Raw genomic sequence first — 13,435 nt, forward strand, 5'->3', positions numbered from 1 at the left:
GCACAGATCATGTAGCATGGGCATACAGTGTACTCTGCATGAGAAACTGCACTGAAGAGTGGCTGCCTTGGTCCTCACGAGCATTCCAGGGCTGACAGCGCTTAAGCACGTTCTCATCTTTCAGCATAAACTGAAGTCCCGTGGACGTCAATGAGACTCAAGGAAGTTGCTTTGCCAAATCAGGATGCTGCAGCTTCTGAATGACTTGAAGGCACAGAGCCACTATGCAGAGATCTACTGTGGACAGCAGCAGCTCCAGGCACCAGCATTCCAGCACGTGCCTGGGGCGGCAAGCCGCGGGGGGCGCCATGCCGGTTCCTGCGAGGGCGGCAGTCAGGCAGCCTTCAGCAGCTTGCCTGCGGTAGGTCCACCGGTCCCGCAGATTCGGCCACAGGTACCGCAAAGCTGCGGGACCGGCGGACCTCCCGCAGGCATGCCACTGAATCCGCGGGACCGGCAGACCTCCCACAGGCATGCCACTGAATCCGCGGGACCGGCAGACCTCCCGCAGGCATGCCACTGAATCCGCGGGACCGGCAGACCTCCCACAGGCAAGCCACCGAATCCGCGGGTCCCGAATGGGGACCTCCTGCAGGCAAGCCGCCCAATCCGCGGGTCCCGAATGGGGACCTTCTGCAGGCATGCCGCCGAAGGCAGCCTGCCTGCTGTGCTTGGGGCAGCAAAAAAGCTAGAGCCGCCCCTGACTGTGGAGATGGCTAAGAGGTGGCTAGCAGCAGCAGATAACCATGGCGAGGTTGAAAGGACTGCATAAATGACTCCTTGCTAGAGTGGTGGAAATACCGTATGAGAGAGGAGTTTAGATAAAATTGAGCCATAATTGAAGTATATAAACCCAGCAATGTGTTTAAAAGCCCTGTAACTTTTACTGCCGGCAAAGATCATTCCTGTTGCCAAACTTGCGTATTGAGGCCTCTGAATTTGCATCTTGTTTAATGATGGCACAGTTCTTTTTTGTAATATTTGTTTCTTTTCAGGGCCGTACGGGCCAGCGTGGGTTGGTTGGAATCCCAGGACCACCAGTAAGTAGCAGTGCACCAATGCTCAGGCTTGAACTCATGCGAAGTGTGCTCTAGAGAAGGGATCGGCACTGGCTGCCTCAGTTGCATGGTTCAGGTTTGAAAGCGGAAGGCCTAGATGGGAATCAGAGTTGGCAGATACAAGTGTACCGTTCTCCAAACAGAGGGCATTGGTCTGATCTGCTGTTAGTGGGACTCTGCTGATTTGCAGTGCAGATCCTCCCGACTGATGCCAGCGTCCAGACCTTGTGTGTTTAACTAGGTGTGCGCTTAACAGCATTATTGCTCGCTTGTGTGAGAGCAGGAAAACAAACAGGCAGCGTGCATGGGGAGTATGGCTTCTCATCAAGGGCACAATGGCGTATTTCTCAACCTAATTAGGCGTCTTAATTGTGCCCTTCACTGTTGGTGCTGTACTTGCACATGTGCCTAATTAGGATTTATTGAAAATGTAACACTTTTGTTTTCTGTAGCTCGCAAATTAAGGTGGAAAAGAGTCGAGTTAACAGTGCTTGCTAACCTCTACAGCACACTTTGGAGTGGGCTGTTTGCAGTCAGCGGTTTTCGTAGTATAGCTCCAGCATGAGACTGTTCTTGTGCGCCATGCTTGGGGTTTGACAGCAATTTGAAAATGTGTTTGTGTTCAAATGTTCTGTGGGTCGTATTCTGCCTTTGGGTAAGGCCGTAGGAAGGTCAGGAGTAGGAGATTCAGGATGAGTGTTAGTCTATGAAAGTTTGACATTGTTGTAAGAATAATAATTAATAAAAACCCCACCAGAAACACAACAGACTTTTTACCTACTAGCAAGGAATGTGGGAAGCGAGACTCTCTTTTAAGTAGCTTTCAGGGGACCTGTTATTACACAAGTTTACATTTGACAACCAAGCTACAATTAATAGTTGTGGGGGTGGGCAAAAGAGGATAAGGAGGAAAAAGTATGTTTAAGGCCCTTGACGTTTTTCTCTCTGCGGCAGTAAAAATAGGCTTTTACCTGCTGCTCGGTTTCTTCTTTGGTTAGAACGTTTGCCGGCGGAGGCGGGAAAGGCTGTTGGAAGCTGTTTGCACAGGGTGCTGAGGGAGGGCACAGACAGGAGACATGATGCATGTTAACGAGCACGGTGCAGTTACGAGCGCAAACTTTTCTTGGGAAGGTTTCCAAACCTACCAGTTTGCACGTGCAGTTTATTTCTCTTGCGCTGGCATCCAGGGAGTTCCAACCGGAATGAGGCCGACGTTGTACTAAGCACTGTGCAAACAAATCACAGACAACACTGCCTGCCCCAGAGGGGTCCCAGTCTAGGGTTTAGATGACACAAAGCAGGTGACTAAACTGACAAGACAGCAGGAGGGGGGCGGAGGACACGATAACAGTAGAGACAGATGTGTTTGCATTCGTCACGGTTGTCCCGGTAGGCAGAGTTGAGCGTTCATATAGAAAACGAATGTACATATGCAAGAGCCTCCTATTCCCATTTGTTTAAATTGCTCTTATGAAAATATTTGTGTTTGCTTATATAGTCGCACATAACGGTGTCCTTTAAAAGCTGCTTTTGCCGTCTATATTTTCAGCATTTAAAATCTGAGCACCTATTTTCATTCCTATGCTTATCCAGGGTAAAAATCTGCTTTACAGGGCTTACGAGGCGTTCCTGGAATAGCAGGCCCAGAAGGAAAGCCTGGTACACAGGTTCCCATTCTATACTATATACTTAAATATTCTTCGTTCTGTTGTAATTGCCGTGCCGGCTACAGGGGCCAGGGCTGCCGGTGAAAGCTGCTGTATGACTGCATGTTGCGCTAACTCCGATATTTGCTGGTTCCTGTGTTGGTTTGTCTCATATAACCGTACCGCTAAAAGCAGGGAGATCCGAACCACAGAACCGAACTCCCTCAGGCTTGGGGACTTCCGGAGCTGGATCCAAACATTGTGGTCTAGGCCCATCTTTGCATGGCAGTGAGGGTTTGAGAGCACAGGCTTGGGGCTGGCATGGTTCATGCCCCTCATTCCCCACTTGCACCAAACCTCCACCTCCCCTCCAGTGTTCCAGTTCTGTCCCCAGCACAGCTCTGCCCATTGAATTCTCCTGCCACCTGCAGCTCACTCCGCCCTCTGTGCTCTCGCAGACATGCTAGTCCTGTGCCCAGAAGCAGCTCTGCCAACGAGCCTCAACCCTCACTCCTCGCACACCGGGCCCAGTTGTTCCAGTCCTGAGCCCTTCGTGCAGAGACGCTGCATAGAACCAAACTGCATAGTGATGTGCTGGGAACAGACATTTATTGAGAGCTAGGATGAGCTCCAGAAACTCCTTGCTTCTGATCGAGGTTGCCGACTTTCTAATGGCACAAAACCGAACACCCTTGCCCTGCCCCGAGGCCCCACCCCTTCTCCGACACCTTGCCCCCCACTCACTCCAGCCCCCCTCCCTCTGTCGCTCGCTCACCCCCAACCTGACTCACTTTCACTGGGCTGGGGCAGAGGGTTGGGGTTTGGGAGGGGGGTGAGGGCTCCAGCTGGGGGTGCAGAAATGAGGGGTTCAGGGTGTGGGAGGGGGCTCCGGGCTGGAGTGCGGGAGGGGTTGAGGGATCCGGCTGGGGGTGCGGGCTCTGGGGTGGGGCTGGGAATGAGGGGTTTGGGGTGCAGGAGGGGGCTCTGGGTTGGGGCAGTGCGGGAGGAGGTGCAGGGTCAGAGCTGGGGTAGGAGGTTCATGGGGTGGGCTCCAGCTGAGTGGCGCTTACCTCAGGCAGCTCCTGGTGGGTGGTGGGGTGGGGCTAAGGCAGGCTCCCTGCTTGCCCTGGCTCTGCGCCACTCCCGGAAGCGGCTAGATGGAGACATGGCCAAGCGGCTCCTTGCCCGTCGGCGCCCCCTGCAGGTGGTGCAGAGCTTCCTTGATTGCCCCTGCACCTAGGCGCTGGACATGCTGGCTGCTTCTGGGGAGCTGCGTAGAGCCAGGGCAGGCAGGGAGCCTGCCTTAGCCCCACTGAGCTGCCGACCGGACTTTTAGTGGCCCCGTCATTGGTGCTGACCAGAGACACCAGGGTCCCTTTTTGAAAACCGGACTCCTGGCAACCCTATTCTGATCTAACCTTTAAGGAATGAGCTCTCAGGTTTGCACGTGATTCCGGCTTGCAACACTAGAGCACTTCCCTTACAGGGAAAGCTGAGCTCACGTGCAAATCCATGTTCATAGAATACAGTGCTGGGCGGGAGCTGGGGGAAGGTTTGTGCTCTCTCTTGGTCCTTATCATCTGTCTGACTTATCCTGCAGGGTGTATCAGGTGCCATGGGGAGCCCTGGCAGAAAGGGACCAGCTGTGAGTAGAATTCCTTGTGTGTTTGTTTTAAATTCTTCCAGTCCTTTGAGCCACATCAGCATGACAATAATACCTAGCTCTTGTATGCAGCTGTTCATCCGTAGATCTCAAAGCGCTTCACAATCTTTATGTATTTATCCTCACACTCCCCTGTGAGGCAGGACTATTATCTCCATTGCACAGATGGGAAACTCAGGCACTGAGAGACTAAGTGACTTGCCCAAGATCACACCTGAAGTCTGTGGCAGAGCTAGGAACTGAACTTGAGGCTATCGAGTCCTAGGCTAGTTCCCTAATGATGGTGGCTTCTTGAGCAAAGATCAAGTCCAGCCTTAGTTCAACTAACCAGTCAGCCTGGACTTCCTGGGTGTGACCTCTGAGTCTGAAGAGGGTCCTGCCCTGTATTCAGATCCAGGGTTTTGATTAGAGATAGGGGTTTGTCACTTAACACCCTTGTTAATGGTGACAAAATCCTACTGCAAACAAACCTGCTGTGGGGTCTTATTACCTTCCAACGCAAACTTTCCATGTTCGATTGTCAGCTAATAACGACCCAGTTCCATGGTACAAGATTTAACCTAGAATGCTTGAGAGATGATGCATTACACGCCTCCCCTCTTAGGGCTGAGACACAACAGTGTCCTTCGCTCTCTTAACCCCTTCTCCCCATCTGACCCTGCCCAGCTCTCTGAAACGCAGGTGAACTGCTCCCAGTCACCTCAAAACCACTTAGTTCCGGACGCTGCCTGAGAAAGGGACTTTGGAGTGTGTTGTACTGGGTGCATCTTCCCCTAGCCCTGTACCAAGTTAGCATCTGCTCTTTCTTTGGATGGCAGGAGGTAGGATGAGGATTTCCATTGCTAAGAAATGTGCAGTCCCCACCTGCTTATCTGTGCAAAGACGAGCAAGGGAGGAGAGGCTGGAAAAGTTGCTCCCTCCAGGGGAAAAAAAAAAAGCGTGGCTAAGGCACTTTTGGTGCCGTTGGGTTATCAGAAACAGACCTAAAGATGGGACCAATGGGAGCCAGCAGCCAGAGCTGGGTGGGGGAACAAGATTTTCCATTTTGTGGGAAATTCTGCAATTTGGATTTTTTTTTCCTGATCCAAAATGGAACAAAGACCCAACCCCCACCCCAAAAAAATCAAAATTTCCCACAAAATGAAATGCCAAAAACCAGTTTGCTTCAGATTGATCACAACATTTTCATTTGGGTAAAAATACACAACGTTTTTGTTCCAAATTCGACTTTTTGGAGCTGACATTATATAATATACAATATTTTTTTTCAAATGAAACTAAAGTCGTTTTGAAATGGAAACGTTCCATGCCGCGAAGGTGGATGTGTTCTGTTTCAACCTTCCTGGAATGCTTTGTTCCGGGCTGTCCACTACCGCTCTCTCCCTTACCACTAGCACTTCCCCCCCAACTTTCAGTGTCTGTGTTTTGATCTTTTGCTGTTCTCTCCAGGGTGCTGGTGACTTACCAGGTGACAGAGGGCATGATGGACCTCCTGGACCAATAGTAAGGAGCATCTTCTTTCTCCGGTAGTTTGTCTGTTGCGTTAGTCTGCACAGCACTAATGCAGAAAGTCAGCTGCTTTGCTGGGGTGGTGAATGGTAGATGGGGTGGAGACTGATAATGACTGGTAAGGGATATGTTGTTGTTTTCTCGCTAGGAACCGGTGGGAGGATCCAACCCCCTAGAGCAGAGGTTCCCACATTTTTCTTATTGTGTACCCCCTTCCAGATCTACCAGCTGCCTGTGTACCCCTACCCTTCTCATCACTGATACTTTGTGTGTTCTTCTTAACACTACCTGTCTTTAGCCGTCTGTCCATATTTCACTGTTGCATACAGATATAGTTATAGTGTGACGTATACAACCAAACCCCCACCACCACCACCACCACCCAAACCGTGGCTAAGTTCTGAGCTCAGTTAGCCTGGACAGTTGCCAGGCAACTGAACCCGCACTGTACAGTGATTGGAGGTGAGGGCTCTGTATCTCAGCATCTCTGTGTGTCTGCATTTCCATTGGTACATGTTGAAAAAAATTAACTACTGTATTTTACATAAATTCCAACAGAGTTTTAAAGCTTAGTCTGAGTAGTCTATTATGAAAATGCAATAAATAAAAAAATTAATGAATCCACCTTTACATAATTTCTCCTGCTTACCCGTCAGAGGTGTCTCACGTACCCCCCACCCCCACCCCAGGGTATGTGTGCCTCAGATTGGGAACCCCTCCCCTAGAGTCCTCTTAAAGGGCTTGACCCAACAACTGTTAAAATCCATGAAAAGCTCCAATTGGCAGAAGTGGGTGTTGGCTCATGCCTTAAATGGAGAGGAGAAGAATGCTCTGTCTGATGAGAGACACCTCAGTGAGGAGGGGCTTCTCTTTCCTTAATGTTTTTTCATGGGTGATGTGCAAGGGTAACGTTACTCCCTGGGATTATATACAGGAAATAAGGCTGCTTTGGGGAATCTGATCACTGAACTTCTACGACGAAAACTCATCTACAGTGAGTCTGTACAAACCTCCCCTAGGTGCCCACAGACAGAAAAGTCGAATGAAAACCCAGAGACTATGCCCATTTAGCAGTGGTATGCCAGCGCCTTGAGAGTAAATAGCAAGGGACCTGCTGCTGGACCAGCCAGTAACAGAGTGCTGGTAGTAAGCTGTAGAGCAGTCACATTGTGTAGTAGCATTTGGTCTTGTGGCCCCCAGATGATGCAACCACTCGGGGTGGCATGGTCATGTGCGCTGGAGCAGGTCTCAGAGTCCATCCAGGACAATGCGCACACGTCGTGGGAGAATGAATGAGTGCACAGAATGTTCATGTACAGCTGCCAGGGCCCAAAAGCACCCAGATCTATTTACTTTCTCAATCAGTAAGGTGACTATTTTGCCTCATCCCCAGAAAGAATGTCTGAGACGCCATTAACTGCTTGACTGCTATGCAGGGCACCAGGTATATTGAACACAGTGCCCTGTGAGTGCCACCCAGCGTGCCAGGTTAAGTCTCTCTGCAGTGCCAGCTTTGGGCTAGCGGCAGCGGCTATCCACGGAAGCAGAGTTAATGCATCACAATCAAATATTAACTTAGATTGCTCAGCTAAGTGAGCAATGAGTGCCAGGACCTGAAACAGCCTTATAAGGTGACTCGGTTAATGACACATTTCCCCGAATGTTTTTTTAAGGGCCCTCCAGGAAAACCAGGACCAGACGGAGACCCAGGTTCACCGGGGCCAAGGGTAAGAGCCACTAATGAGATGGTATATGTGTGCGAGGTGACGGAGCTCCATGGCGCCATTTCATGTTGTGACACAGTAGGGAGTGTGGTCGATTGACCTGGGAATGTCGTTTAGTTTTACTGGGACTGTGTGCATGGGGGATGGGAGAGCAGGGGATGGCTTTCGGTGAGGGACGGTACCTGAGCCCGGAAGGGGGGTGGGTCAAGTCGACCCCTTTGCCCAGGAAACTGGACAAAGGGAGATGGGGAGAGAAGGAGGGGGGGAGCCTGCTGGAGTGGTTTTTGGTTTCAGTCTGGGGCTGGCTGGTAATAGGTAATAATTGGAGATATACCAATCTCCTAGAACTGGAAGGGACCTTGAAAGGTCATCAAGTCCAGCCCCCTGCCTTCACTAGCAGGACCAATTTTTGCCCCAGATCCCTAAGTGGCTCCCTCAAGGATTGAACTCACAACCCTGGGTTTAGCAGGCCAATGCTCAAACCACTGAGCTATCCCTCCCCCCTCTTCCCTGGCTGGGAAGAGACAGGGAACCCCAAGTCTGTGGTCCAAGCTCCTTGCTCCCCAGAGGGACCTGGCTGAGGGGTCCCTGGTTGTACCTACAAGCCCTGCTTGGGACTGTGTTCCTGACGTCTAATAAACCCTCTGTGTTACTGGCTGGCTGAGAGTCACGGTGAATCGCAGGAAGTGTGGGGTGCAGGGCCCTGACTCCCACATGTAGCCTGGTCTCAATGACAGAAGCCCCCTGGCTTCGCTCGGTTGGTATTTTGGAATGTTCCTCTGGGATCGGCTCTGTGGTAGCATCTCTTCCGAGGCATTTCGGTACCACAGAGAGATCAGTGTGAGGCTGGGTGGGTCCCTTACTTTGAAGTGCTTCATGAAGTGGATGGCTACAGAAGGGTGCTTTTCAATGACACTCTGAAACATCAGCCATGTTGTCCGCACTCCAGGGGGAAAGGGCTCATTACATATTCGCTGGATATCTCCATGTTCCAGCTCAGTGCGTGCTCAGGCTCTTGCTGGCTCTGAGCCAGGGGATCCTTTATGTATTTTCTTTTATCTCCCAATCCGAACAGGCACCGTGCCCCGTGTCCCAGCTGCCTCAGGCCACGTGACCTCTTGAATTGCCTGTCTTGGTTCTCTGCAGAGAGAAGCAGCAGCTCTGCCTCTTTCCCCCTCCCCATCTGCAGCACTCACCCTTTGCCACCACACGCAGCAAGTGGTGCAGTCTGTGTTACTAGCTTTGGTTCCCCAGGCGGGCCAGCATTGCAGCTGGCTGAACACTGGAGCTGGGTGGCAGGTTTTGGACAACATCTTTTTTTTGGAAAGATGCAGATTTGGGTCGACCAAAACACTGTGCGAATCCGTGTCGAATTCGCCAAATTGTTTCAGTCAGAAAAAAAAAATCAAAACCGGCTGTTTCGAGTTTAACAACAATGTTATTAAATTAAAGAAGGAAAGAAATGGTTAAAAACCCCTCACGTTAAATGAAACACTTCGTTCGACCCAAAACAATTGTTGAGGGGTGGAGTAGTGGAGTGGCCGAACCAAAGAATCGGTTATTGGCACAACTCTATACCTTGTCCTTTTGGAGCCTGACTCCAAACATCCTGAAGCCAACAGGAGTTGCAAGTGCCCAGGATTGGACCATAAAGGACAATGTCTGTTTGGATGAGCTTTTAGCTGGTGAGGTCTATGCACCCTAGTTCTTTGTCATCTATTTTACTGCTCCTTCCATAATGCTGGCACCAGAACTGACCACCTGTATTCAAGCCAGTCTTGCTGCATTTGTTACATTTTCATTTCTTTCCTGGCAGGGGCTGCCTGGTAAACTTGGCTTGGAAGGACTGCAAGGACCTGTTGGCATGTATGTAAGTGATACCCGTCTGTTCCCAGTGAAAAGTGAGGCCTAGCAACAAGCAGGCAGCTGTAGGAGAACATATGGGGCAGAGGCAGGGAGAGGGTGAGCTTGGGAAAACAGCTGTCCAGAGGGGAGGCCCAGAAGCACCTGGCACCTCCAACATTCCATGTAAGGAGCTTTCACAGAATTGCAGGCCCGGCCCAGCTGTGCACCGCTGGCTGCACTGGGTATATCCCTGGAATTTCTCTGTGCAAGGAACAGGTCGCATGTCAGTGAGAGTGGCTGGCTTGGTTCAGGCACTTTTCCAATACTGACCTATTGCCCCCTGACTGGCGTGGCAGAACTTCTTCTTCTCATAGTCCCAGACCCGAATCATGGGTCAGAGCAGAAGATGTTTGGTGACTTCTGCCTTGTTGCTTTGAGGAAATAGGGCTCCTATTTCTATGAGGTTTGGAAACCCCCATGTTACATAGTGCAGCTCTCGGTCCTGATCCCCGGGTTAAAGTGAGGCACGTTGATGGTGGCTTTGCATACAGCCTCTTTCCCCGTTGAGTGGGCACAAGATCTCGCCTTCTTCTCTGGCTAAATAAATAAGCTAAATGGGCACCGTCTGTCCTGCTGAGCCCCGCTCCACCCCAACTGTGTGCTTTTTAAATAAGCAGAATGATACTCAGGACTAGCACATCCCACTCTGTTGGGGGGGGAGGTTTCTAGTTTTTAAGTGACCGTTTTCAGTGCTCTCATGAGAGTCTCCTGACCCAGTGGGAAGGGGGCAGGGTTAAATGTGTGAGGGGTAGCCAGCTAGACATGCCACTGCTGGCCAAAGCAACTGGAGGGCCACAAGACCCTCGATCATTATGGCTGGTTTAAGGGAAGGTGGTTAATTTGAGAAAGAGCCAAATAAACAGAGGGAGGTGTGTGAAACCTTAAACCATGTGATGAGCACCACCTCTTCTGGGCATCATGGTGCCACATCTCGGACACGAGCACCATTTTCCATAGGCTGCTAGCTTCCTCCCCCTCCCTGCGAGAGAATACAGTGTGTCAGCCTTAGCTGACCAGTATCAATGGCTTTCTCTGTCCCAGGGCTACCCAGGACCTGTTGGTGACAGAGGAAAGGCAGGACCCAGGGGTGAAAAGGTAGGACTGTGAAAGAGCTACAGAGATGAAGATCATTGGGAACTCTGGGGTGACCTGCAAAGATCTTTTTCTTTGCCATTTACTGGGGCGGTGACTGTGGAGAAAACGATCTACTTCCAATGCTAGGAACAGGGTGTAGGATTAGCCTCCTTAGGGTCCGACTGTACTGCTCTTCTGGTATCTTTTGTGCCATTTATGCTCATTCATTCATTTCCTGATGGACCAATGTTGGATTTAAAAGAAAGTGGTGGTGGTTTGGAATTCAGAGGGGAAATGGCTGAATAACAGACATTTAGGGTGGGCGCAATCTGAACACACTAAAATCCTGCTACATCTGTTCCTCAGTCCATCTTAGTAACAGAGATAGGCCTGAGTTGCTAAGTTCCAAACTAGATATGGACTTCCTTGAAATGCAGGAGTTTACATTTCCAGTGTCTGGCTTCGGCTTATTATAAGGACCTGTTAAAAAGGCTGGACACCAGATCAAACTTTGGGGGTGTTTCGGGTGTTGACTCAGGCCTATCTCGAATCCATTGGGCACACTTATTGGTATTGATGTCTGTGAAGTTACCCTACAATAGTTTCCCAAACTCCAACTTTCTGTCTCCACCAACACACGTCAGCAGCGCTCGCCTCTAGAACTGGTCAGAACATTTGCGTAGGCTTCTCCCCCACCCCCATCTTCTTACCAGCTCTCCTTAACCTTCCCAACCCTAGTCACCATTATTCACTGAGAGATGGCTGCTGCTGCTCCCAAGAGGTTCTTCAGCAGAACAGACATGAACAAACTTCTTTCTGCTCCTTCCTGCAGGGAGAGCCTGGAGTCCGGGGCCCACCAGGATTTCCAGGAAAAGCCGGTCCCAAAGTGAGCATTGTTCCCTGCCTCTCAGTAGAACCGGCCTGTAGCGCACCCCAGAACTCCAGGGCTGATCTGTTTTCTGTGGGCACGGATAGGTCTGATGTGACCTCTGCGCCCAGCGGTTAAATGAAGTCTGGTGGGGGCATGCTGGTTGTCGAAGTGCTTAGCCTGAGCTGCTGTGGTGAGAAGGTGAAAAGGCCTCTCAACCGGCCTATGTGCAATGAGCGCTCAGCAGAAGGGAGGTGAAATATTCAGGCTCTGATCTCTGCCTCTCTCTCCTCACACAGGGTCCCCCTGGCCCACCGGGTGGGAAAGGTCCCCCTGGTCCACAGGTATGTCCTGTCCTGTCTTTCCTCTCTTTATATGTGGTGAGATGCCCCAGGCACTGCAAGGATTAGGCCAGTTTTGCCAGCTCATTTAACACAGGTGTGAAAGGTCAGGGCATGAGCTCTCGCAGGACAGCGGGGAGGAAAGCGTCTTCGTGCCAGAGGCCAGAGCAGCCTGGCACACCCAGACCTGGCCTCCTATGTGCTCAGGCCAGTCAGGAGGAGGGTGGGAGCTGTGTGGTTTTCCAGGGTTACTGTGCCATTGCCAGGACACCCCAGCAGTGGAAAGCGGCGAGGGGCGCACTTGCTACAGCTGTCTCCGTCGGTTCACGTGCGCATCCTGGGGCTGGATCCCAGCCCAGCCAGGTGGAGCAAAGAAACCCTATGGGGATGAGAGGCTGTGTCGGTGTCGGGGACTTTGGTACAATAAAAGAGATAACGAGGGGCCTCCCACCTTGATTGCAGCATGGGTCCACGTCCTTCACGACAGGCCCAGTGTAATGACTTCTAGGGCACTCCCGGCACCTGGGGTGGAGCAGCTGCAAGCGGATGAGCAAATCTGCTTCAGTGGGAGGCTGCAGGCCCCAAATAGGAGCTGGCTCGCAGCTCCCCCACCAGGTAACAGCCGGCACTGAGCCAGAGTAACAAAGAGAAGGCAATGCCCATAGGACTTCCTAAGCTGCCCTCCCCCTTCCCGGGCTTTTCCTGCTCCATGCAGAGGCCATCGCTGTGACAGAAATACCAGGCTTCATTCCTGAGCCCAGGTAATTAGTTCCAATCAATCTGTCAGCACTTTAGCTGTGTCAGCTCAGCGGCAGATTCAATCTCCCTTTGGAAGGGGAGTTGGCTTTCACATCTGCAAATCTAATTTGCTGGTGCCGCATTATGTGAATTTCCTGAGGAGGGGGCAGCGCCAGTCCAGTCACCTGGGTTGACGGGGGTGGGGTGGGATCGGGGCAGGCTGGCAAGACAGGCGTAGGGCCATGGGGACGGGGGTGGGTTTGCCACGGAGCTGGTGCCCCCAGATAGGCAGTAGGGCTGCAGGGAGCACACTACTCAGTTCCCCTCTCCCCCAGCTCCAGTGCAGGTGAATCATGGTTTTCAAGTGGAAAAACTGGGATGCTGGGGCTAGGGGGCCTTGCAGGGAAACATTTTGCTGCAGGGGGGTAAGAGAGATTGGGGGAGAACTGAGAGGAAAAAGAGACTCCCCGTCCCTCTCCTCTGTACAGAAGAACTTTACAGTAAAGGGCAGGATGGGAGAATATTATCCATCCCTCTGTGTCCCCTTTACATCAGTCCCAACTTCTCCTCTTCCAAACTACCCTGTGACCTACCATCACCCCCTCTTTCATCAAGTGACTCCATTCTCCCTTCATTCAACCTGCCTCTCTCCCAACTCAAAACCTCCTCAAAGATCTTCAGCTCCCCACAACCCAACCCAGCTCAGACGCCCCCTTCCTGCCCCAGTCTGAGAACCACTTGTCCTCAGCTCTGGACCCGCATCTGCCCTGCACTCCCGGCTCAGCGTGACCCCCTGTCCCCACACCTCACACTCACACACACCCCACTTCCAGCTCAGAGAGCCCATGCACAGGATCAGAATTCTCACCCCCTCCTTCCACCTTTTCTCCTCTGCTTGTCGCTGTGTCT

General features: G+C 51.6%; 1 protein-coding gene across 7 annotated transcripts in view; it reads left to right on the top strand.

The window, feature by feature from the left end:
- COL27A1 (collagen type XXVII alpha 1 chain) overlaps window positions 1-13,435 on the top strand; it is a 247,087-nt gene that overhangs the window by 195,946 nt on the left and 37,706 nt on the right. For 6 of the 7 annotated variants that reach the window (XM_039506042.1, XM_039506046.1, XM_039506043.1 and 3 more), the window contains 9 exons: window positions 996-1,040; window positions 2,672-2,725; window positions 4,305-4,349; window positions 5,817-5,870; window positions 7,550-7,603; window positions 9,417-9,470; window positions 10,547-10,600; window positions 11,412-11,465; window positions 11,747-11,791. In XM_039506042.1, the coding sequence (XP_039361976.1) occupies window positions 996-1,040; window positions 2,672-2,725; window positions 4,305-4,349; window positions 5,817-5,870; window positions 7,550-7,603; window positions 9,417-9,470; window positions 10,547-10,600; window positions 11,412-11,465; window positions 11,747-11,791 (459 nt within the window). The remainder of the gene's footprint in view (window positions 1-995; window positions 1,041-2,671; window positions 2,726-4,304; window positions 4,350-5,816; window positions 5,871-7,549; window positions 7,604-9,416; window positions 9,471-10,546; window positions 10,601-11,411; window positions 11,466-11,746; window positions 11,792-13,435) is intronic. The other variant, XM_039506045.1, reaches the window with a different exon arrangement.

This window comes from Mauremys reevesii, linkage group 19, assembly GCF_016161935.1.
Source record: "Mauremys reevesii isolate NIE-2019 linkage group 19, ASM1616193v1, whole genome shotgun sequence".
NCBI classification, from domain to species: domain Eukaryota; kingdom Metazoa; phylum Chordata; order Testudines; family Geoemydidae; genus Mauremys; species Mauremys reevesii.